This window comes from Periplaneta americana, chromosome 16, assembly GCF_040183065.1.
Source record: "Periplaneta americana isolate PAMFEO1 chromosome 16, P.americana_PAMFEO1_priV1, whole genome shotgun sequence".
Taxonomy (NCBI): domain Eukaryota; kingdom Metazoa; phylum Arthropoda; class Insecta; order Blattodea; family Blattidae; genus Periplaneta; species Periplaneta americana.
Genome location: NC_091132.1, coordinates 152,897,877 through 152,923,323, shown reverse-complemented (window position 1 = coordinate 152,923,323; position 25,447 = coordinate 152,897,877). Strand labels below are relative to the sequence as shown.

Genomic DNA, 25,447 nt, shown 5'->3' with positions numbered 1-25,447 from the left:
AAGGGAGACATAAAAACAAGACGGAGTAGAGAATAAAGAGAGAAATGGGGAGAAGGAAAAAAAAAAAAATTTTCTGCTGTAAGTTATGTACGATATCTTAAACTATGACGTAAGAATCTACCATCCCAAAACACCAGTTTTCACGTATATCCCTTAGGGGTATTGCGTGCATCGCTTCCATTAAATTACAAAAATTTGATAGGGAATGAAAGACTAAACATATTAATAACTGATATTAAGCGTACAACGAAGAGAGCCAGATCACCACATGGGAACTGTAACATTGGCAACACAGCCACTGTTAACATAGGAACAGGATTCCCACTCTATATTTTCAGATCACAGCTCCAAAAACAGTTATAGTGACACACTACAATCGCAAATGCGGTTACCATGATCGAGAATACAGGAAAGAGTTTTCAATTGTTCACACTCTCTCAATGTATTTCCTCTTGGATAACAGCTGACTTTCATACTGGGCCATGCCTGAGCACAATTGTTTATCTCTGAAAACAGGTTTTTAAGGTCCTCATTGCTATCGGAACGTGTAATACACACTAAAACTATGATCGCGAGGTAGTTCACCTAATCTCCGATATTTAGCCAAACTTGCGTTCAGAGAGCCAGTTAAGGCTGGTTCACAGTAAACCTGGAACGGAAACGAGAACGAGAACGGAAATAATGTTAAAATAAATGTACTTCAATGTGATCATTCACAATAGTTAATTGTGATTGCTCACATTTAAATATATATTTTATTTTAACAATATTTCCGTTTACGTTCTCCTTCAGTCTGTAGCAACACATTCATTCAAGATGTCACCCACACTGCTGATAGTAAAAATATCCAGGCAGGTTTGGTAGACGAGAACAATTATGTATATAGTTAGCTAGTCAGATGTCCAAGTTACTCATTCACCGAGATATGATACTATAATATTAGTGAGTAAGAAAGATTTTAAATCTGTCAATTCTACGTTCAGTCTCAAAAGGAAACTTTCCATAATTGTTAGGTCTAAAACCTCCTTGAACATTTGTAAAGGCAAAAGTATTGTCATAATCTGTAAACCACATGTAAGTATTGCTCCATTGATTTTCATATCACTTTTCTACTAACAGATGCGCTTGGGAAATCCTCACAAGTGTTCAACGAGATAAAATCAGAGGCTAAAGTACATGCAGACAAAGTTAAATGGTAACATTTAATTTATGTCATTATACATTGTTTGTATCATATGGTGTGACATAGTTATCCATAAGTAGTAAGGTTATTGTAACAATACTAGAACAGAATATAAGGCTATTATAGCTATTAAAAAGATTGTTTCTGTGTATTAGAATTGGTGTCGATTGCTAGTTTTTGTTAGCCAACTTCTTTAATTATATTTACTCTTTGGAAATTGTTGGTAGTAATTAGTAGTATTTATTTATATAACCTAGTGCAGATAAGGCTACTAGACCTATTCCCCTCTACTACGGGTTGATTTGTACCCTATATCAGTCCTTAAGGCAGCTATTACAAACACTGTGGTAATTTGTAAACGAGATAGTCGATTTAATCACACTGCCCGTCAGTCTGAAAGGCTAGCCATTTAATTATAATTTTAACCAATCGCTGAAGACAGAAACTATTTATAACTACGAACTATGATAGGGTAATCAATGTCATTCGTAAGTATTAAGGGTCGCAGGTTCCGTTTCACTGAACCATTGAGTGCCGCTTATGTTAGTTGTGACTCCAACTGCGACAGGAAGTCCACCAGGGACTGGTGTTTCTGCTTCTGCGCCTGTTGCAGTGGCGTACTTCCGCCGTTGGTACGTGCATGGATGTTCGCTCCTCTTGCTACGAGAGCCTGCGCAGCTTCCAGGCGGTTATTCCACGCTGCAGTGTGGAGAGGTGTTTCACCATATTTTGATCTTTCCTCTAAGGACGCCCCACGGTCCAACAGTAAGTACAGCAAGTCCGGAGAGCTGGTAGCATAGTGCATGGCAGTAAAACTCCATTGCTTACTTTTACCGTTAATAGGCGCCCCAGCATCCAGCAAGATTCGAACCACATCCACTTGGCTGTACTCTGCCGCCACGTGTAGAGGAGTCCTTGTTTTTTCATCCGTGACGGAGAAGTTTGTGCCCACCTGCAGTAGACCCATCACCAGTGTAGCGTTACCGCTTTTGGACGCCTCTAGCAGGCGACGCTCCCTCTCTGACTTGCTGAGAGCAGCGAGTTCCTATGACAGACAAGACAAATTGCATTCGTGCCGATTTTAGTGACAGAATTACCTTTAATTGCTGACAGTATGGCTTACTAAACATTAATAACGGTAGAACATTGTAAATAGTCCTAGCAACAACCTCGGCGTTATTCGTATTTGTATAAACAATATTAAAATGAGAAGTCATATAAACTTTTATACAGAATGTCTCAGGAGAAATATAAAATACTTCAGAATAATGTAGTCTCCGTCAACCTACAACAAATTAACCAGATATAATTATGTCCGAAATCTAATGGTTTTTTTGGGGAGATGTTAAGGGAGAAATACTGGAACGTCTTGCAGTTCCGTGTACTATACTCGCACCTCACGTGTTACGTCAGATCTTTTGCACACGTTAGCGTCTGAGCAACGCAACACCTGCGCAACATATAGAACTCAATACATGTTCAAATGGCATTTAATTCGTGTATTAGCATAGCGAATATGCAGATATACTCTTTGTTTATGAATGTTGTGATGTTCTATCTGATGTTTTTCCAATTCACTACGGCCCAAGCAATGAGATCTACAATCACCTTTACTTTTTAACTTCGCTCTAGATTCTAGAATATGCCATTAGAAAAGTTCAGAACAACATAGAGGTTTTGGAATTGAACGGGTTACATCAGCGTCTTTTCTATGCGGATGACGTGGATATGTTAGGAGAAAATCCACAAACGATTAGAGAAAATACGGAAAATTTACTTGAAGGAAATAAAGCGATAGGTTTGGAAGTAAATCCCGAAAAGTCAAGTATATGATTATGTCTCGTGGCCAGAATATTGTACGAAATGTAAATATAAAAATTGGAGACTTATCCTTAGAAGAGGTGGAAAAATTAAAATATCATGGAGCAACAGTAACAAATATAAATGATAGTGGAGAGGAAATTAAATGCAGAATAAATAAATATTTATTTATTTTTTGTATTTATTTATTTATTTATTTATTTATTTATGTACTCTGGTGGAGTTAAGGCCATCAGGCCTTCTCTTCTACACCACCAGAAATGCCTGTTATTATTCGGTTGAGAAGCTTTTGTCATCTAGTCTGCTGTCAAAAAATCTGAAAGTTAGAATTTATAAAACAGTTATATTACCGGTTGTTCTGTATGGTTGTGAAACTTGGACTCTCACTTTGAGAGTGGAACAGAGATTAAGAGTGTTTCAGAATAAGGTTCTTAGGAAAATATATGGGGCTAAGAGGGATGAAGTTACAGGAGAATGGAGAAAGTTACACAACGCAGAACTGCACGCATTGTGTTCTTCACCTGACATAATTAGGAACATTAAATCCAGACGTTTGAGCTGAGCAGGGCATATAGCACGTATGGGCGAAACCAGTAATGCGTATAGAGTGTTAGTTGGGAGGGTGGAGGAAAAAGACCTTTGGGTAAGTCGAGACGTAGATGGGAGGATAATATTAAAATGGTTTTGAGGGAGGTGGGATATGATGATTGACAATGGATTAATTTTCCTTGGTATTATCACCACCATCCAGCACTACGCGTATCGCGGAAAAATCCCTATCGCAACCGAGTCTCATTCATTCAACTACCACTTTCCAAACCTGTTTCGTTGGCTGGAAGCAGGAAGCCATGCTTTGAACTGCTTTTCTTTCGCGCGCAAAGAAATTCTTGTTTGGTTTTTGGCATGGAATCTACGCCCAATCCGAAATGAAGATTTTTTTTACAAACATAGTTAACATCATAATATGCTGAGTTTCGTATTTGTAACAGTTTTTTTCTCTTATTTAGTAATAAACTGAACTAGTGTTACAGTGAATTACGGTGCGATATTAGTGGGCTGAGGTATGTAATTGCATAAACTGATTATTGTAAAGGCAGCGTTGATTGTTCGAAAAGGAGACGGATACCGGACCTCCAGCTACATGTGACTGTAATATGTGATCTTCCTCGGTGTAATTTTTCTTCTTGGTCGTTTGAAAAAATAAAGTAATTTTGCAGAAACATCGTTCAACTTCTCAATTAAATATCTGTACCAAATTTAAAACTTGCGTGAGGTATTTTTTATTCTAATTTGTATGACATTTGACTGTTTGTTCTTCAGTTCAAAAAATTATACTGCTGGTCCTGTCTTCCTTTTCAAATGATAAAATTATTTGGGATCATGGGGGTTATAATATGAAGAGTGTGCGCAAGGCTATAACAAAGCACAGTCTTTCTCAGAATCGCCTGCATGCAATAATACTGAAGAAAAATAAAAACCTTTGGTACATCTAGGATAGACTACATGACTGATAATAAAAAATATGAGTGAGTGAACAAAAGCATAATGTGCTTGTTAGCAGAAACAGAGACATTATGAAACGTTTAATCAATGTTGTTTTGTGTGTGGAAAAAAAGAAAAAAGCTTTCAGAGATCACAACGAGGGCAGAGATTTTTCAAACAGGTGAAACTTTGTTGAATACGATACTATATAAGGTCTTTCAGCTGAACTCAATATTGTCACAGTCAGTTTCTAATATCAGTATTCTTCTTAACTTTGAATGGACTGGCAACATTTTTTTTTCCAAAATCAACTAAAAGGAGTCATGCGATATATGAGGAAGTCAGGAAGAGATTGCCCAAAGTTTCGGACATACGCAGACACTTCAATTCACGATTAGTAGCAACAGTTTCGGAATATAGCGAACAGCTAATCTCATTAATTTATAAAATGGCTAGGGATTTCTCTCCTTGAGTTTTTAGTTTAATTGAAGGACTTTAACTTGTATTTTATGTTGACAGTATTTGGAAGTAGTATTTTCCCTCTTACTGTCGTTTTGTTCTCTATATTCCAAACAAATTCTCGTCATATAGGTTATGGTGTAAATAAAGTCAAAGAGCTGAAAATAAAATTAGAAGCAAGACGTGAGGTCTTTGAAGAAATATGGGCCGTGATGGAATTAAGAGCGAATGTAAATGAACCAGACAGAACAAGAACAAGATTAAATAAAGTACTTGATATTGAGACAAACTTTAAATACCTGTTTTATGAAATTATTGATGCAATTTTATTTTGCAATAGCTCAACAACTGGTTCGATAATCTCGATTTCCTACGCTTCTTGGAACTCATTAATCCCATTAATTCAGATCAGAATAAAAGAATGTGTCTCGAAATTGGTTTTGATTCCCTTAAAGACCGTTACTCCAACATGTATGACTTTCCTGCTTTTCGATCTCAATTATCTGCGTAAAAAATGTTAATGAACTATTAGTTTACATCAAATCAAAACAACTGAATACAGCATTAGGACAGGCAGTGAAAATCTGTGTACTTATTTTATCAATTCCTGCTACAGTAGAGAGAAGTTCCATTGCTTTTATTATTATTATTATTATTATTATTATTATTATTATTATTATTAATTAAGCTTCCTTTATAAAATATTGCCAGGTTTGACAAAATGTATTATATACATTATTATTATTATTAAATATATTATTAGTGTTATTGTTATTTTTATTATTATTATTATTATTATTATTATTATTATTATTATTATTATTATTTTAATATTATTCATTAAGGATTAGGTATATTCAATTTTGTGCTGTAAAAGAACTTATATTTAAAACTGTATCCTTATTTATTTGTACTGTGATGTTTTAATTTCTCGTTTGTTACTGCTTATCCTGTATAAAATACTACCACAGGCCACAGGAAATGCGTATATAATATCTCTCTCCATTTAAAAGTTTGCACATCAATAACTTCCTGTTACATATCGGACATAGGTATATCAGGTTAAATCGATGTAGGTTAAAGCAAACTACATTATCCTGAAGGATTTTACATTCCTCCTGAGGGACTCTGTAGAAATGTTAAATGGCCATATTAATATGATACTGAAGTATTTCTGTGGCGCTGTAACAGTTTTATTATATACTAGCTGAAAGCACCCGGCGTTGCCCGGGTAGTCCTTTTCTTTTTTTCATTCAACTGGTTGTTAGACTTTTCGGAAATTTCAGAAACTCAATTATAGACAACCTAAACGAATTGTCTTTAATAAACTTTCCTTATCCGTCAAGATGAATCTTTACATAGCGTCACTTACATGAATTATATTAAGATGATGATAAATGAATCAATGTTACAGTGTGATCCAACGAACAGTGGACTTCCCAGCTGTGCTCATAAGGTCCCAAAAATTCGTAACCTTCTGAGGAACAGAGAATTTGATATTTGGTGTCGTCGTCCACAGAAAGGGAAAGACGTAGTTTTATTAAAAAATATCCTGGTGCCAACAAATGGATTTCTAAATACGAAGGACTCTCCAACAGCGAATGGCGCGGAAGGCATTAAAACGTTGGAAATGTTGCTGCAGTATGTGCTTTGCCGGGAAGATCTCAGGACAAACGTTGTAGGCATTCTCACAACGAGGTTGAAACTCTTGCACACGATCTGGAATTCTGTCCGCACGGCGAAGCTCTGCGAAACGCTAGACACCACCAAGTACGATTAATTATAGCCACTGCCTTTAAAGATGCCGATTACAACACCTTTGAAGAAGTACATGGTCTCTCCGTCACTGGCAGTATACGGCGCATAGATGTAATAGCTTTCAAGGAATCTACAAGATCTGAATTCATAATTTATCTCACTGTGCGTTTCGAAACGAATGAGAAACAGCTAGCAGAAATGGATAAGGAAAAAAAGAATATCTACAATCCTACCATTTCCTATTACCTCCAAATGTACCGGCTAAAAGAGCTTGAAATAATCGGACTTCTGGTAGGAGCAAGAGGTACCGCTACTCTCTTTATGAAAGATGTTTTTAAGAGGCTTGGAATACCTACATCTATTATTCCGATTGCAACCTTAGATGCATTGAAAGAATCAATTGCTCTCCTGAAGCATCGCCTATATTCGAAATGAAACTAAGTTCATTAACATTCTTTACTTATTTGTAACACCTGTCTCTCTAGAACCAGGTATATTTCAACTAATCTAAAAATGTACTTGCAGCTATGTACTTGTAGGAGTTTCATTGTCAAAACAAAATCAATGGTTTAATGAACTTGTAAACATTTATATGGTTAACTACTCTTTGTCCCTTGTGGCAGCTCACGAATTGTGAGAAGATTTCTAAATTATTATATCGGAATATATGACGGAGATTTCCGCCAGTAAGAATCTCATTTCGGTGTAGTGCGATATATATTGATCGTGTGTTGTGTTCATTGTGTCATATTTTGTGTGTGAGTGTTAGTGATTGGAAAATAAAGGAAAATGAAATGGCCTCCACTTTAGCAGAGAGAATGTTCGTTGTGGAACATACAGTAAGAAAGAAAGATTACAAAACTGAAGCTGTCTCTTACGTAATATTGTGCCAAAAAATTATAAAAAAGAATAATTTATATTAGTCTAGGTTTAATGTTATGCAATTTTTAATTGAATTGGTTTATTACATTATTATTTATTAAATTCCATATAATATATAATATAATATATAATTTACCATTATTCCATTGATTTATTAACTTAATATTCTATACATGTATTGTGATACGAAGAGAGATGAAAAATCGAACGGCCGAGGCAGACTCCAATATCGTTGGGTATTCCTGTATAAATTTAGGATATGTTTACCCATAACGATGTAAGCAAAATTGTTCCTTCAAATGTAGGTGAGATTCCTATATCAGAATCTCTTAGTTGTATTTCAACAACAGACAGAAATTGGCTGCAAATCTTGCTTTCAGGTACAGCTCCCTGTGCAGCAGACTGGAATAATTTCAAAATTGTTCCTGTGCCGGGTATCGATCCCGGGAATTATGGCTTAGCGCACCAACTTTCTACCGACTGAGCTACCGGAACTACACCCGACACCGTCTCCCTTTCCCTGAAAGCCAGATTTGCGTAATATATACGTTACTGAAGGTACGTTAACAGAAAACCGCAATTCAAAACACACAGCGTTTGTGTGCACTCAAAGTTGGATTTCTGGCGTCTTGTCAGCTAACTTGATGTGTGTGGATATGAAGGGAAGAATTTTATTGTGACAGTGTCGGGTGCAGTTCCTGGGTAGCTCAGTCGATAGAGCTTTTGTTCGCTAAGCCAAAGATCCCGGGATCGGTACCCGGCGCCAGAACTATTTTCCCTTGAAATTATCTAAGAAATTGGCTACTTAAGCATGTGTTTAGAAAAAAAAAACATAGTTATGTGACTTGTGTAAATTCACAGAATGAAGGAACTATTTATCCATACGGTGCAGGCTACAAAGTCAAAGAATCTCAATACTTTTAAAGTCAACTGTCCGAAGACAGATTGGAACGTTATTGACAATAATAAGGCATAATTCATGAGGCAACTAATCTAGGAGATAATTGAGTATGGTGGCCAGATTCTGTCCCCCTCCATTGCAGAAATCGTTGACTAGTGAATCAGACTTGATTTTCTATTAACCTACTATGATTTACTGTTCACTCCATTAATGAAGGACCCTGTAAGGAATAGAACTGCAAGTTACTTCTACTTTTCATCTTTACCCCACTCAAATAATGACAACTTTGGTTAATTTCTTACACCACAATATAACAATATTAGTTACACATTCAGGCAGTAAGATCCATTAGTTCCGGGTTTTCCCTCAACCCAATACGTGCAAATGCTGGGTAACTTTCTGTGCTGGACCTCAGGCTCATTTCACCAGCATTATCCCCTTCATTTCATTCAGACGCTAAATAACCTCAGATGTTGATACAGCGTCGTAAAATACCCCGATAAAAATCCATTAGTTTGCCTAACAAACAAAGAGACTCAGTGAGGGTTTTGAGCACTTTAAGACAACGGGGTAAGTGTTGCGAACAGGTTATGAGAAGCGGTAGAGGGGAAAAAATTCGAGGAGTCATTAAAAGTAATAGTGTGCCTATAGAGCTGAAGAGTGCGTAGTGGACTGAACATGGTAGTAATATCCGGACTTTATAACAGGAAGCTACTTGTTCTTACATTCAAAAGCACTGACATACAAAACCGTGTGCATGTGTTATATAAAATTTACTCACCGAATTTTTCACTAACGGACATATTTGAACAGAGTAAAGTATTAAAGTGTAAATATAATAGTGTCATTTCCTAACGGAGGCTACAAAGTTATATTTTGTTAAAGGCTTCATTTCTTTACATTTTACACTAAATAATTTATTGTTTGTTTAGTCAAATGTGCATACACAAGTTTCAGCCTCATAAGTGACACCATAAAGACATTACTCATGAGACAACTAAGCCAGAAGATAATGGGAAGGTTGGCCAGTTCGCTTCACCTTCCATTGCAGTCACTGCTGACAAGAAACAAATTACATTAAGCAATATACGAAATAACATATAATAGAATTATTCGGGAAACCATTATACCATTGAATGTATAGACTCGTAGATATTTTTTACTGTATGAAAATAAAAAGAAAAATTTGAAGTTATATGATACATATTTTCTGATTAGCAACCGGTAGGAAAATTAATAACTGGAAAGTTATCGTCCATTGCACAGCTAATGAAACATATAAGAATGGAGACATAATAAGTAACAAGTTTTAAATGTATTTGTATCAGACGTGAAATATTAACCGTACTAAATTTACTTGTGGCAGTAGTAATATTATGTAAGAAAACTAGAGCGATATTCTGATTATTATAGTAAAACTCTCCAGTGTTACATAATACATTAACTCCACAAGTGGGAGTGCAGTATTTGTAACGTTCTGTAGTGAATATTAGAAGAAGGAGCAACGTAAATCGCTAACTTACCTTTCGAAGACCTCCCAGAGTATCTTTACCATAACAGGCCTTGGACTGACAGTTCTCTAGTTTATCTAACTTCTTCAATATATTATCGCCATTCTTGTTTTGCAGCTCGTTGTGATAATCCAACTTCTTCTCTATAAAACCGTTATGTTCCTGGATTTTCTTTTCCAGAAAACTGTTATAATTCTCAAATTTCTCGAATTTTTTCTCCATTATTGCATCCTGTTCAAGTATCCTCTTCTCCAGAAGATCATTATAATCTTTTAATTTCTTCGTTATGAATGCATTCTGATCCTTGTATGTTTCCTCCATAAGACTTTTTAGTTCCTGCCATTTCTTTTCTCGCAAATATTTATCATCGCTTATTCTTTTCGAAATCAGAATATTCTGCTCCTCGAAACACGTATCTAGAGTTTTTAATTTCTTTTCCAAGAAACTCTGCTGTTCCTGGAAGTTATTTTGGAAGAAAGATTGCATCGTTTCAAGTTGTGTGTTGTACGTGGCGTTCAAGTTTAAGAGTTCTGCCACCGTGCCCTTGAGATTTCCATTCGTGGTATTCGTGATGTTATGTACGACCAGGTTGAACAACTGCAGTAGTAACAGCTGCAGAGGTGCTGGCACCGACGTCTGCGCTTCCACTGAACCGATGGACATAGTCTGCAAAAGAATACATGATTACTGCCAGCGTTTATAGTACAATGCACATATTATAAAATACAGAATGTTCTTTAATAGATCGACACACTTTGGGATCGGATGAAGAACCTATTTTTGAAACTTTTTGTTAAGGAATCCCCGTAGTGTGATATTTCATATCAGCACAACAATGTAATTACTTTTGTTGGTGAAATTGACATAACAAAATTGAGGAAATCAGATATTTTAAAATTAATGAGTCCAAATCGCGTACTCTGCTATACTTTTTGGTAAATTTAATGTAATGTAGTAAGATTTTGTCAGTTTGGGAATAGTTTCTAGTAAATCGTTTGAGTCTCAAGACCAGAATCAAATCCTACTAATAATGTCGTGTGCATATCCTCAAACTCGGTCCATAAGAAACTTTTAATGATGTGCCTTGGTATAATCAGGTTAAAAACTGCGTGGAAATGACACTCAACACAGGGGATGTAATTAAATGAGGACGAGCATAATGTCTAACATTGAAGATATGCTTCGAAACATGGAAGCATGCACCCAGCGTCCAAACATTCCTTACCAGAACCGTGAAAGATAAAGTTCTCCATCTGATCAAAAAGTTTGTCTAATTAATATGCATCCCTTGTATAAATTCGTTAACTTCTTTCGTTACTTAATTATGATCATATTAAACTAATGATCAAATGTGACATTCTTATTGTAATTGATTTTAACTCACACTATTTAAAAATGTAAGAGTCAAGAAATTATTTATTTTATTTAATAATTTATAGCAGTAAAATTGATATTAAGTATATTAACATGTCTAAATTTATCTCACACAGAAAATAAGTTAGTTTATATTAATGTGTATTTTTAACGTTGAAAACTGAACAGTAATGAAATTATTGTATGTTCACTAAAATGGAGAAAAACTGAAACAGATTAAAACTAAAAATAAGGTACAGATTGAAAAGATTAAATATTCCTAATAAGCGAATATAATTTTTAAATTCACCTCTACATGCTGGATATCAGATAAGATATGTCTCTTCTTGCGGAATATTATTCCAATCTTGAATTAGAACAGCCTGGAAGTCTCCAAGGATCTCTACACCCTTCATGCAGGATGTTACAGACTTATGAATTTTCCATATATGCTTTATAGGACTAAAGTAGTGACTTGGCAAGTCAGGGCAATAAAAAGTCCCTTCCTACTTAAACCATTCACAAATCGTTCCACTAATATGGACACGGGCAAGTGAAATATTCTCCTAGGCCATTCGCAAATGATCTCACAATTGGTTGCAGAATGAAGTTCAAGTATAAAGTAGGCTATGATTAATTATACTTTTCCCTAAACCGAACACTATTTGTTCTGTGCTTCATCACTTCTTGGTACAACATGATTATTTCTTGTATTTGTTTCGTTATCTATAGGAAGCGCTGTTTCTTCATTTCAGAGAACGCATTATTAATCTGATGCTTTCTCCCTATAAACCACATACTAAACACGCCATGAGTTTTGTCATTTGATTGGTGGGATTGGGTCATGTGACTGAGACACAAATTCCGCTGACAAATTGTCCGATGCAGGAACGTCAAGAGTCTTCTAGCTAGGGAAAAGGACAATGTTCTGAGGAAGGCGTTGAAAGAATTCTGGCTAGGGCTCCGCGGTGAAAAGTTCGAGAATAACTGTCGCCCTACTAGACAAGATTCGTAGTTACGTAAAGTCTTATTTGTACGAGTAAGCCTAATATGTACGTATCGTACGTGGTTATTTTTATTTACTGTATCTGTTATTTAGCCCGACGTCGTCTTTTTGCGAGCACATATGATTAATACTGCAATGGAATATTGATAATTTATAGGTTTTCTTGCCATGTTTAGTACGTGGCTTTAAGTTTAAGACTAGAGAGCTGAGAAATAGTACCAAAATAACAATCTTTTATGTGGTTACAGTTACTGCGTGTCTTTGTTGGAAACGGTTACGCTGCAAGATGGCCATATACGTCACGATGTGCAGTGACGTTACGACTGTACCTACATAACCAATGCAAATAGTGTTTATCAGCAAGTGAGCTAATACAGTAGATTTGTGTTATTTCAATTCTCAAAATGCCGAAGATGAAAATTATTAAAACAGACTGGATTCAATAAGACAGGAATTGAGTAGGCCCTACTGAATATTTCAGTAGTAGAGATCATAAAATTACGTGTAAGCATACTTTGTTCATAAATGGTATTGTACAGACACTAATATTTATAGTATAGAGCAACATTGTCGAACAATAATATGTATTGTAAACAATGAACGCACTACAGAAGCAACTGCGGCTTCAAATTGGAATCCCATCCTAAATATGAAATCTGAGTTGAACAAAAATTTGCATAGAATGATGTTTAGCGATAATATTCCATTCAAATTAAAAAAAAAATAATGATATGGAAGCTCTTCAATTTAGACTACAAAATTTATACTTCCTCAGAATTTATTAACAAATTTAAATACAATAGAAGTAATCTTGAAAATATGTTTAAACATTAAATATCTGAAATATTTAATTTATAAATGGTTAAAACTCTACGTGTTGTGTAAAATCTGTCCCACATCATTGATGTGACAGATCCTGAACTGATTTTTAAAATGCTGGCCAAATATTTTTACAGTGTTCTCCAAAAAAATTATGGTTAATCTGAAATATTTTACAGAAGAGATGCTGTAATTAATTCTTATCAACAAACTGGACAGAATGCAAATTTTTAATTGTGTGTCCTATTTTAAATATGTACCCTCCACTTCGTTCAATGGCGAAAGAATTTCACCGCAATTTAAACATTGCCTTGGCAACTGGAGGAACTTCATTTTTGAAAACTGCCATTTTGTATGTTGTTGTGCACTGCAATAACTGTCCTGGGAGACTGATGACTACTGTTTTCTTCTTTTTAAGGAAATAAATTGCATAAAAAATAAATGTAGATTAATCACATAAATGTTCAACATTTGAAATCGCAGGTGTTGAATATAGGTTCTAAAATAATATTAAATAAAAGCATGTCGTATTTCGATGTGCAACAGTCAGCATAAACAGACTATAGCAAAGTATAGATCATTGTATGGGTCTCTAGCCTATTCGTGCTTTTATGCCTCGGCCAGTCGCTCGCCCATTGTAAACAAAGCTGTTGTATATCTAACTTCACTTCTATGTTAATTTCTTCAGCCCAATAATAATGATGAAAAATGCTGAAAAAATGAAGTTATCATACATTTGGTGTTTCCGTTTTGAAGTGCCAATAATGCATATTATGTACGCCTATATTAACACTACTAATGTTCGGAAACGTTACCTCATCAGAAAATAACATGTTCCTGAATAGTTGTCCAAAATAGTTCTTCCATCGCTTCAGGATTGAATGAGAGTCTGCAAGCAAGTCACCATTCTCATCCTTGATCTCATTTACCGTTGCCTGGTATCCGTTGTTAAATAATTTCTTTATACCCTTATATAAATCTGGAATGTTTTTTATTCTTACTGTCTGTTTCTGCCTCATTCAGGTTTTCCTTCAAGTAATCTCTCTTTTTATTCCTATGTGACGACTTGCTTCCTGTCTTTCATTGAAATAATTATCTGTATTCGCCATAACTGGATCCTGTAAGAATTTCAATTTTGCCTGTGTCCTTCTTTCTACTACCATCTAACAACTTTCATCTAACCACAGTTTCTTTTTCTTAGTTCCGTAACAACCTATGCTCTGCTCAGTTGCAATTTTTGATACTATCTCTGATATTTTCCTACACGCTAAACATCTAACTCTTTCTCAACTTCGTCGAAGCTTTTTAAAGTGGCAAACCTATTTGAAATTTCGACCTCATAATGTTGCTTAGTCTTCTCGTCGTTTAATTTCAGGTTATTGAATCTATTAATACTAACTTGTTCCTCTACTCGCTTGGCTACTGATAGTCCTTCTCTTAATTCTCCAATTACCAAATAAACAAGACACCAGTGCCACTTTCATAAAATCAGGCAGAATGGAAGACCATATTTTACAAAAGAATAGAATACAGATCCAATTGCTTGACTGTAAGCACAACATCAGGTGGCTTTGTAACTGAAAACTTTCAATTTAAATGGAGGTGGAACATTAATAATAATGTTTTATTTTCGCTGCCAGAGTTAAGGCCATAAGGCCTTCTCTTCCACTCAACCAGCCTTAATCAATACAATACATATTTAAATTACAAATATTTACACTACACTTGAAAGGTTCTCCAGCAATATTCTTCAGTTTTAACGACTGGTAGACTACATATTTATTTAAATTTAGATAAACCTATAAGGTAAAGTAGTAACTTAATTTATGAGCTAATTTAATTCAATGAATTATAATTAATTTAATATTTGGGATAGCTAGTAAAATGATGAAAATTAATTTAATATAAGCTTACTAGGACTATATTACAAGGAGAATATATATATATATATATATATATATATATATATATATATATATATATATTTCTATAATGAAAATATTAATGTAATTGCCATTAGAGGTTTTGTAAATCTATTTAGAGTAATTAATGATAATAATAAGAATGGACAGATGTTAGTTTCATAATAAGCAACAAATATCAATCAGCAATTAATCTGTTAAGTAAGAATTTATGTAATTTTGACCTAAATGAAGTTATTGTCCAACAACCCCTTATATCACTCGGAAGCGAGTTCCAATTTCTAGCAACTGAAACTGTATAGGATGAAGAATATAAAGATGTCTTGTGGTAGGGTATAATGAGTAAATTGTTGTGATGAGATCTTGTACTTAGCTGATGATATTCTAATAAATTTTGAAAGCGAGAAGCCAAATAGATTAGGGTAGCGGTGCGCAGAATTTGAAATAAGAGAATAAGAGAATGCAGGGCTCGTCGATCGCTTAGGCTTAGCCAAGACAGAGTTTGGAAAGACGGGGAAACATGATCATACTTACGAATATTACAAATATAACGGACGCACGCATTATGCACAAGTTGTAGCCTGCTGCTCAAATTTGCATTTAGGTTACTTAATATAATATCGCAATAGTCGAAGTGTGGCATTACGAGTGTTTGTACAAGGATTAATTTTAATTTATCAGGAAGAAAATGCCTCAGTTGCTTTAATTAGTGAATAATAATAAATATTTTTTTGTAAGTGTAATTCACTTGTTCATTCCATTCCAGGTGACAATCCATATAAATACCAAGGTTCTTCACAGTCGAGCTGTATGGAATAGTAGTATTATTTACAATTATCAGTGGCAAATTTTGTTTGTCACACTTTGATCTTTGATGTTCTATTAAGATTGCCTGCGATTTACTTGCATTTAAATTAAGTCCGTGCGTTTTCGACCATATGGATATTGAATTCAAGTCATCATTAACTTTAGTTATAGCGTCATTTATGTAGTTAGGTCGGGTATGCGGATAGATTTGTATGTCGTCAGCATAAATAAGGTGTCGGCAGTATGTTAGATTAGGAGAAATATCATTAATATAAATAAAAATAGTAAAGGTCCTAGGACAGAGCCTTGTGGTACACCAGTCTTCGTGGTACGCCAAGTGGAATAACGATTATTAATAGACACGCACTGTTGGCGTTCACGAAGATAGGAGTCCATTTACGCTAAGGCATTATCAGAAAAATGCAGTGCTCTTAATTTTGCAATTAGTAAGTCAACGTCTACAGTGTCAAAGGCTTTGGAGTAAGCTCGCTTCACTTAAAAGGGGATATGAAGGTGAAATTAAACCTGTAAAGGCTGCTGATATGAAAAAGTATGTGTCTGTAATTAATCCTCAACATCGATCATACTATGAAGCCTTATTCAGAAATATGCAAATGAGCAAAGTGTTAATGATGAATCTGGTAGTAAACTTTGGGACTCTGATTAATGCCAAGTACTTTAACGGAACAAAATCAAGTAATATTTTATGTAACTTTAAATACTATTGATACATTTAAAAATGCATTTCTAATATTAAATACAAATACTTGACCTTCATTACTCAATATTTTTCCCCAATAAATTCTTTCTTGAGGCAATGACATTCAAATAGAATAAATAAATGATTTTCAATTGAGTAAAAATATGTAAAATTTGGCTTTTTATAACTTGCTGAGATTGTTTCTGGCTTAAAATATTCCTAATATACAGTTACCGTGTGTGAAAAAATAGTTTTATAGTTTTAGTAAGTTGAGAGGTATACAAAAACAAAACAATTATCTCAAAACTTTAGTCAGTGGACTTGTGATGTTCTGCGTACCATGGCTTCAATTCACAAAACATAATGAGAATCTGATAATCACTTTGTGAGAGATCCTAATACAAACAAATATAATACAATAAGTAATCCTGCTTTTGATTACTTTGGGTACAAGTTAGTTTTACGTCGATCTTACTAGCTTCGATTGGTACGGAGAGCAAGTTTCGAGTCAAAAGTTCACGCTGCAGTGATGTAGTCCCCCCTAATGCTCCGATCCTGTGTGTTTAAATCTAGTCATATTTACTCGTGTACTTGTGTGTATACGTCCGTGAATAACAGGAATTGCATTCATTTACAAAATATCAATTGGATTTAGTTACAATAATAACAAAATGTTTATATAACAGCATCTTATATGCAATAATAATGATTTTAACTAGGGATAGACTATACTAAATAATTTTCAGGAGCTAGCCCCTTTATTTTCAGGAGTCAGCATATTTTTCCCACATATTCAATGAGAAAACCATTGAACCTAAGATAAAAATTCTTTACTGAAATATATTAAACAACATGAAGGGGTCAGAGCCATAGTGGGCCAAGCGCCATACATTAAAAACTGAGAAAACAAGAGTTAAAATTAAGAGCTTACCATAATTCAGTGAAACATATAGCAAATAATATAAAGTGTGCTCATTAAAACTAAATTATATGTCAATCTTCATTAAATTATGGTATTCACTTAACTTTAACCCTTGTTTTCTCCGTTTTTAATAAATGGCGCTTGGCCCACTGTGGCTCTGAACCCTTCATATTAAATATTTATGCAGTGCGTGCATCACGAGTCTCTGCACATTACAATCACTGACAAGATTTCAAATGAACCATTTCTCCTTCTTTCTAACAAAATACATTTTCTTCTGTCTTTTATGAAGTGATCACTACCATATTCTTCTACTAGAGCGCTAATCTCCAATCGCCTAGTTTTGTTTTGTTTTCTTATGTTCACTGAACAGCAGACCTGAACTTTTTAAGTAGATGGCGCCTATCTATACTCCATACATGTCTACACTTTGTAGAGATTGACAACAACTTTTCATCACTACTGACATTTGCTGTGCAGCCAATCGTCGTGTATCTTCAAGCCTCCTCTTCAATTTTGATGCCGGTCGGTTGTGTGACAGTGCTATAGCATACAGTGAGATAAAGTCAACATTTCATCTTCAAAGTCAAAATTGAACTAACAAATATCGCACGCATTTCTCTGTACTGATATATTTATCAACTTATTCAGTTTTTTTTTACTTGGTCATGTAACAACGCTGTATCAACTACTGTAACAGGTTATATAGTGTCGATGTGGTTGGTGATAGTGAGAAGGTATTTGACGAGTTGAGGTCGAGGATTCGCAATATACTACCTGACATTCGCCTTACGGTTGGAGAAATCCTAAAAAAAAAAAAACAGGTGTTCAGTGCAAGCGGGAATGGAACCCACGAACCATTCTGCAGGAATTACGGTTCTGCGGGCAAACGCCTCAGGCGACTAAGGTACGCCTGTTCTAACTTGTTCAGCTTAACCTTAATTAATATAGGCCATAGCCCAATATTTCAGTAGAGTTTTAAGTCTAGACCGCGGATCTTTAGAGATGGGGGAACTATTTTTGTACTGATAATGCAAGGACTTAGTATTTACAAGTTTCGTGAACATTTATACTTAAAAATGCTATTGAGAATGTGTATTTTTTAGATTTCGTAAAAGTCTTGTCTTTAGTTGAGTTCAGTTTTCATGTCAGTGTAGTGGTGACAAGGCCGAAAGAAGCTAGTTCCAAAGAAAGCCGTATAAGGCAGTGGGTTCAAGATTTTCCCAGAGTCCGTGGAAGTAGCAGAGTAGCGCAATCACCCAGTCGGCCGCCATTGTTATTCCTTTTCAACACGCGTGGGATAGGAATATTTAAAGTAAAACTCAGATATTCTTAATTTGAAGGGCAAAAACTTAAAAAGGATAATTCGTATATTTTAGAACATTATTGTCAATCAACATGCTAATGTAAAAAACTTCATTTAATAAAAACTGTTCCGGGGCCGGGTATCGAACAATGTTGCAAATAAAAAATTATAAATCTAAACATTTCCAACTGCATTCCTCGTGCAAACACTCCGGCTTCCGCACTTAAGGGGACACTGTACTAAAATTTCTCAAAGTTCCTTAGTTTTAAGAGTTCACAATAGTGAAATTAATAACTGCCATACTTATGAAGCTAGACTCACCAAATTTTGATCACTGATATATCTAATTAATAGTGACAAATGTACAAAATTTCATCCGTATATGATCGGGTGGTTTACATTTTATTAATAGCTTATTAAAATATTGAATTGATTTATATAAAGAGTCGCTTGCACTACAGCTTATATTATTCGCAAGTGATATTCACTTATGTTGATCGTAACATACATGGGATTAAAGCTTACTATAGGGTTTTGCTGCAAAATTAATCAGTAAATTACTAGAATTTTTTATTATTAAGTACAATACAATATTTTATTTTCATAGAGGGATGAAATTTTGTATATGTGTTATTATTAACCACATAATACTAGTGATAAACACTTTGTAAATTTAGCCTTAAAAATATGGAAGCCAGTAATTTCAATATAAGTCCCCTTAATAAGGTTTTTACGGACTCTATAACTATTTTCCAAGCGAGCCAAACAATACAATCTTCTCAAGAATGAATTTAGAACTTTCAAAACTGTATTATTGCATTCTATCAAATAGCAATTAGGATTGAATCAAGAAATACTTACGGCTTTTAAGAAACCCGGAGGTTCATTGCCGTCCTCACATAAGCCCGCCATCGGTCCCTATCCTGAGCAAGATTAAGCCAATCCCTACCATCATATCCCACCTCCCTCAAATTCATTTTAATATTATCCTCCCATCCACGTCTCGACCTCCCTAAAGATCTTATCCCCTCCGGCCTCCCAACTAATACTCTATATGCATTTCCGGATTCACCCATACGTGCTACATACCTTACCCATCTCAAACGTCTGGATTTAATGTTCCTAATTAAGTCAGGTCAACGAGACAATGCGTGCAGTTCTGCGTTGTGTAATTTTCTCCGTTCTCCTGTAACTTCATCCCTCTTAGGCCCAAATATATTCCTAACAAACTTATTCTCAAACACTCCTAATCTCTGTTCTTCTCTGAAGTTTCATAACCATACAGAACAACCGGTAATATAACTGTTTTACAAATTCTAACTTTCAGATTTTTTGACAGCAGACTAGATGACAAGAGCTTCTCAACCGAATAATAACAGGCATTTCCCATATTTATTCTGCATTTAATTTCCTCCCTAGTGCAATTTATATTTGTTACTGTTGCTCCAAGATATTTGTATTTTTCCACCTCTTCGAAGGGTAAATCTCCTATTTTTATAGTTCCATTTCGTACAATATTCTGTTCACGAGACATAATCATATATTTTGTCTTTTCGGGATTTACTTCCAGACCTATCTTTAAATTGAGAAATGCTTGGTTTAAAAAGGAGAAGATGGTAAAAATTTGATATTGATCCTAATTGGTAGAGTCTACGTAATTTTGGTTCGTTTTATGTAGAAATATCATTCCTGCAACAACTTAAATTATAGATTAGTTTTATAAAAACTTTTTGGGCCCAAATTTTGAAAAAATTAATATCAAAATGCAGTCATTCATTAATCTCACAATGTATGCTCGCTTAGGTAAAGGATCGTTCCTTTTAATATTTATAGTCACTTCGTCCCATTTTCCTTGTTTCTTTCACTTTGTCACAGAGAAAAAAAAAATGTGCGCCTTTTTCATTTCTCTGTGAACAGTTCTGAACACATCAACATTGCATTTTCTCGCACTTACATTACATTCTTTTCCTATACAACTGTATACTGCATAGCGCTCACTGGAATAACAATGGCGGATTTGTCGGAATATGCCGGCGCAGAAGATTTCGGCACTCTGGATATCCACGGACTCTGGATTTTCCGAACTTTCGACAGTTGAAAAAATTACTGTATATTGTGTCAAGTATGTAACAAATAGGTTAGTTATGTTTTATTTTTCATAGTCATTTTTTTATTTTATTTCAGAGTTAATGTTCCTTTCACGACATTATGAGATAAATGCGTTAGGCCTAATATTAAAGTAAGCAAATATGAAGCAGATGAGATTGATTTCAAATCATCTTATTTATCAAATAGTTTACTTTCTACGCATTATACAGGATTCTCTCGTTTTTAGGTTTCGATTGATAAAATGTCGCATATAATTCAGCAAGCACAGTGAGCGTTACATAAGGCAAATGTCGAACAGATATCTCAAATTAAGTAAACTCTTTTGTCACCATCATCTGAAGAGTAAAAACATCAGTTTTATGGTACTTATCTTATGCTGTTATGGGAACTAACATTCCATTCCGGAAACTAGGATATCCAATATTCAAAGCGTTTCTTAAAAATACTGCCACCAATCGGTCCCTTCTGAATCAACGGTGGGTAAAATTACTTGGACTCACCCTACGATGATGTAATGAACAGAATCCAACAAGATATTGGAGACTGACATATCTGGATATCGGACTGCGATTTTGGTCGATAGCCTGTACATTGCGAATTTAGTTGCCGAAAAATTGAATTCAGATACTCCATCCCGACCTTACTTCAACAAAGACACTACCGAACATAAACCAGAAAACAATCGCACATTTTGTCAACAATGGACAGAAAGTACTAGGCCTATATCAAAATAATGTTGACGAAAGCAAAGTGCTGCTCGCCTACATACATGGTTGCTGCAATGATGTTGCTTTGGGTGTTCTATGCTGTTATGTTACAGGTGACAAGTCTTGCCCATGGTATGGGTCGCGTAACAGAACAAATAAGAGTAGAAATTGAATGAAATTACAGCCTAATCATCCGCCCTAAATTTTACGCAACAAACGAATAAAAAGACATATTTATTGGTAAATCCCCTACATTATCCTCCAAGATCACTACTCTAACGTCTCCCGTTTTCCTGAGTTACGAATTCGAATATTCATCTTCAAATACTATTTTTCTCAAAATTCTGTAACAATAAACAATAATTATATCAGACTTTTATGTTTAATTCCCTTCTCTGATTTATCTCTCAAAAGAGTTCTATTTAATTCCATTATAGGCTACCTTATTTATTTGCCACATATAATTTGAAGTATAAACTAATACCTAAGAACATTTTCAAATAACGTACAGAGAATTTGAATACAAAATTAACAAAGCGCATAAAATACCAATTCTCTTCGCAAATACTGTAATATAAGGATCGGACACTAATTATATTCAATAATTTATCGATCCCTGTTATCTGTTCAGCGTTCAGTGAAGGTAAATTGTACACCTTGCTTGTTTATGAATATCTTCGCTAGTTTAAACTATTCGTCATTAAACTGATATTAATCTTTACCACGCCATTCTTTATATCAAGATTTTTTGTCGAATTTCTATTTTCTGTATACATTTTATTTCAGAGGTACAGTGCTCCTTTCAGTTTCTTGGCACATCTTTCCACTTATTAATATTAATTTTTCTAGATCCTTTTTTGTTATATGTATTTAACCGATCAATATCTACCGTAAAAATCGTCACTGTCTTGCAGTAGTTCATTTTACATAACAGATCAACCGAAACTATAATTTACTTACACTTATTGGTATTATTAAACTGTCGGTTCTTGTTTGGCTTCACTACTGTATTCTTAACAAGAAATTGGAAGATTGCTAATATCAAACCATAGCTAAAAAAAAAAGAACGAAAAAAAGAAATATAATTATACGAAATGTTGGATGTACTTTAAGTAAAGAATAGGAGAAGGCAGGCCCAGTAGGAAACCACTTACAATTCTGTTTCCATTATACTGTAAATTTTATTAGTTACAACAATGTAATTTATTCCTCACAACAATAATTCCTTTCTACAATTCGCCTTAAACGCTCTCGGCAACAATTGGATCTTCACTCAACACAGTATTCGTTATAGCACTCCACCGACGGCAATGACAGTTTACTTGGATTATTACGCACAACAATGAACTGTTAATCTTAACTAATATTTACAAAGCACTATTTACAAATCAGAACTACCAGTTCTCAGTTCACAGTTCTTCTATCTCAGTCACTCGAGTTCACAGTATCTCGAACCACAGACCTTCAGAGACAGTTCACTGTACTCGAACTCGGGTCCCTCCAACTGCGGTCCACTGCACTCGAACTCAGGTCCCTCCAACTGCGGTCCACTGCACTCGAACTCAGGCCTTCGGATGCTGACGCAGATGCGGACGCACACTCGAGTCGAACTCTGGCTTGCATGCTCTGGCTTACTCACTGACGGAATAACTGAAAACTCTGCTCTAGTTCGCTGGCGCCTGCTCTTTTATAGCAAAATCATAGTTGCGAGAACCTTCTACAGGTGTGTAGAGAATTATCTCGATATCTCTACATCGACAGACGTCTGGAATAGTCGAGAAGGTCGTTCCACATTCACTGCGTTAAATAGCAGCTGCGCGCGCAGACTCGTCGCGTGACGTAATACACCCTCTCTCTTCTCTCCACCGCGCGACGTCACTCAATGTTCCGTGGAGCCTGTGCGATCTGCTTTCTTGCGGGACGCTGGTCGTGAGTTCGATTCTCACGTCGCTGTCACAATACTATGAGGGACGTCATCGTATTACAATAAAATGGCACAATTTTATCCGCATACGTTTCCAGTAAAGCTTTCCACGTCAAACAATTCTCTCATAGGAATAATTAAGATCTAAGCACTCTGTTATAAATAGATGAAAACAGAAGCTTATCAAATAATAATGATAAACATTTTCATTCGAAGGAATGGGACTTACAGATTATATATATATATATATATATATATATATATGTCCCTAACTTTAGTTATTTATTTTTTCTCCTCGCACAGAACTTTGCATAGAATTTGATAGGAAGCGTTACAAATTATTTCTAATGGTGTTAAACTCCGCATCGCCGCTAATATCTCTGGGAAAGTATAGTTGAGATAATTTAGACGACTTTGGTAATAGGACCTTTTGCTATACTTGTAATTTTTCCTCAGAAATTATTTGAAATAACATAATATTTCTTCTCTAAGGAAAAAATTCGAGGTAAGCAATTTTTAATCCAGTGTTGTAATATGCCACTTAAACATTTTAATAATTTATCTATAACACTTGATGTAAATATGCACACACTTCTGGAAGGCATAAAATATATATCAGCTTATGTAACTGGAAGACCCAATGTATTGTTGAAGATTTATTTACACGCATACGAATTTAATGTTGGGTATGAGAATATATATATTTAACACTTACTGAAGTTGGTTGGATACAGTTCACAATTTTCCTTCTTCGCTTCTGCTGAACTTGACTCTGAAAACTGAGCTGTTGTGTGAAGATGACTAGAAGCACAGACCGATGACGCCAGTATTTATAACTGAATATTAATCATTGGTATAAAAAGATTGCACTTTTTCCTCGTTTGAACTTCCTGTAAACTTGAAGTATGTAAGATTTAATTTTGTAACAGATGACACAATCTCGACTTACACAACGCAATAACAAATAAAAAATAGGAAGCTATATCGAATAGAAAAAAAATAGTAGGCCTACAGCATTTTTTGTTTTATAGTTGTAACCATCATTCCCTCCGAGGTTTATGAAATATAATATTCACCATATGATTGTAATAGAAGTAAGTTTCATACACAATCCAAATTTTGATTAGTCCCTTAATTTCTCTATTATCTGATAATATAAACAATTTGTCCTATTATCAACACATATCCTCTTGATTACAATTCACTTTTATTACCGTTTAGTTCACTTCATCAATATATGTTTATTACAGTTGTATGTATTGTATGGATAAAATTCGTGCATTATTTGGGAGACATATTTGGAGCGGGAAATTTGATAACTTTCCAAACTGCTAGTGTGAAATTGTTTGATGTACAGTCATTCAAGAATATTTTGTCTGAAATAATTTTAAGGGCTTGATGATGTATTTGAGTGTCCCCTAATACAATAGCTCTGCTTTTCTTCTTCTTTTAAGAATACTTAATGTTCACAGGACTTTCATACTACATTTTCAGCCGTCCCTTACTTATTAATAATGGAATACAAAACGGAATTAAGTGTCCCTGCATATTATTTACGCTGTTCTTTCGAGAAATCTTTCCAATTATTTGTTTTCGTGCATATTAATTCTTTCATTTTAATTTTATACTTACACTATGCCAACATTACATTCGACTGAAATGGATGTCTGGCGACGATCTGCAAGGATTTCGAGGAGATAAAAATCAGGAACAACGTGATAAGGGGAAAAATGGAGCTGAAAGGATTCCTTGTAGAAAACATTAAAACAGCAGAGTTAAGATGGTTTGACCATATAAAAAGGATGATGGAAGACAGATTACCGAAGATTTATGAATGCATTCTCACAGGAAGAAGAAGAAAGAGAGAGAAGAAGA

The 25,447-nt window shown here is 34.8% G+C and overlaps 1 protein-coding gene across 1 annotated transcript; it reads right to left on the bottom strand.

The window, feature by feature from the left end:
- Positions 1-1,181: 1,181 nt before the first annotated feature.
- Positions 1,182-24,394, bottom strand: LOC138691371 (uncharacterized). Its single transcript, XM_069813276.1, has 3 exons — positions 24,288-24,394; positions 10,010-10,663; positions 1,182-2,228 (listed from the first exon to the last, which is right to left on the bottom strand). Exons 2-3 carry the CDS (start codon positions 10,658-10,660, stop codon positions 1,722-1,724), a joined length of 1,158 nt encoding a protein of 385 aa, XP_069669377.1. The 5' UTR covers positions 10,661-10,663; positions 24,288-24,394; the 3' UTR covers positions 1,182-1,721.
- Between the last annotated feature and the right edge of the window lie 1,053 nt (positions 24,395-25,447).

Coding starts and splice junctions, on each gene's coding strand:
- LOC138691371 (XM_069813276.1), bottom strand. CDS start 10,660: ATGTCCATCGGTTCAGTGGAAGCGCAGACGTCGGTGCCAGCACCTCTG. Junction 2,229..10,009: donor CTCTGGGAGGTCTTCGAAAG/GTAAGTTAGCGA, acceptor TGTCTGTCATAG/GAACTCGCTGCTCTCAGCAA.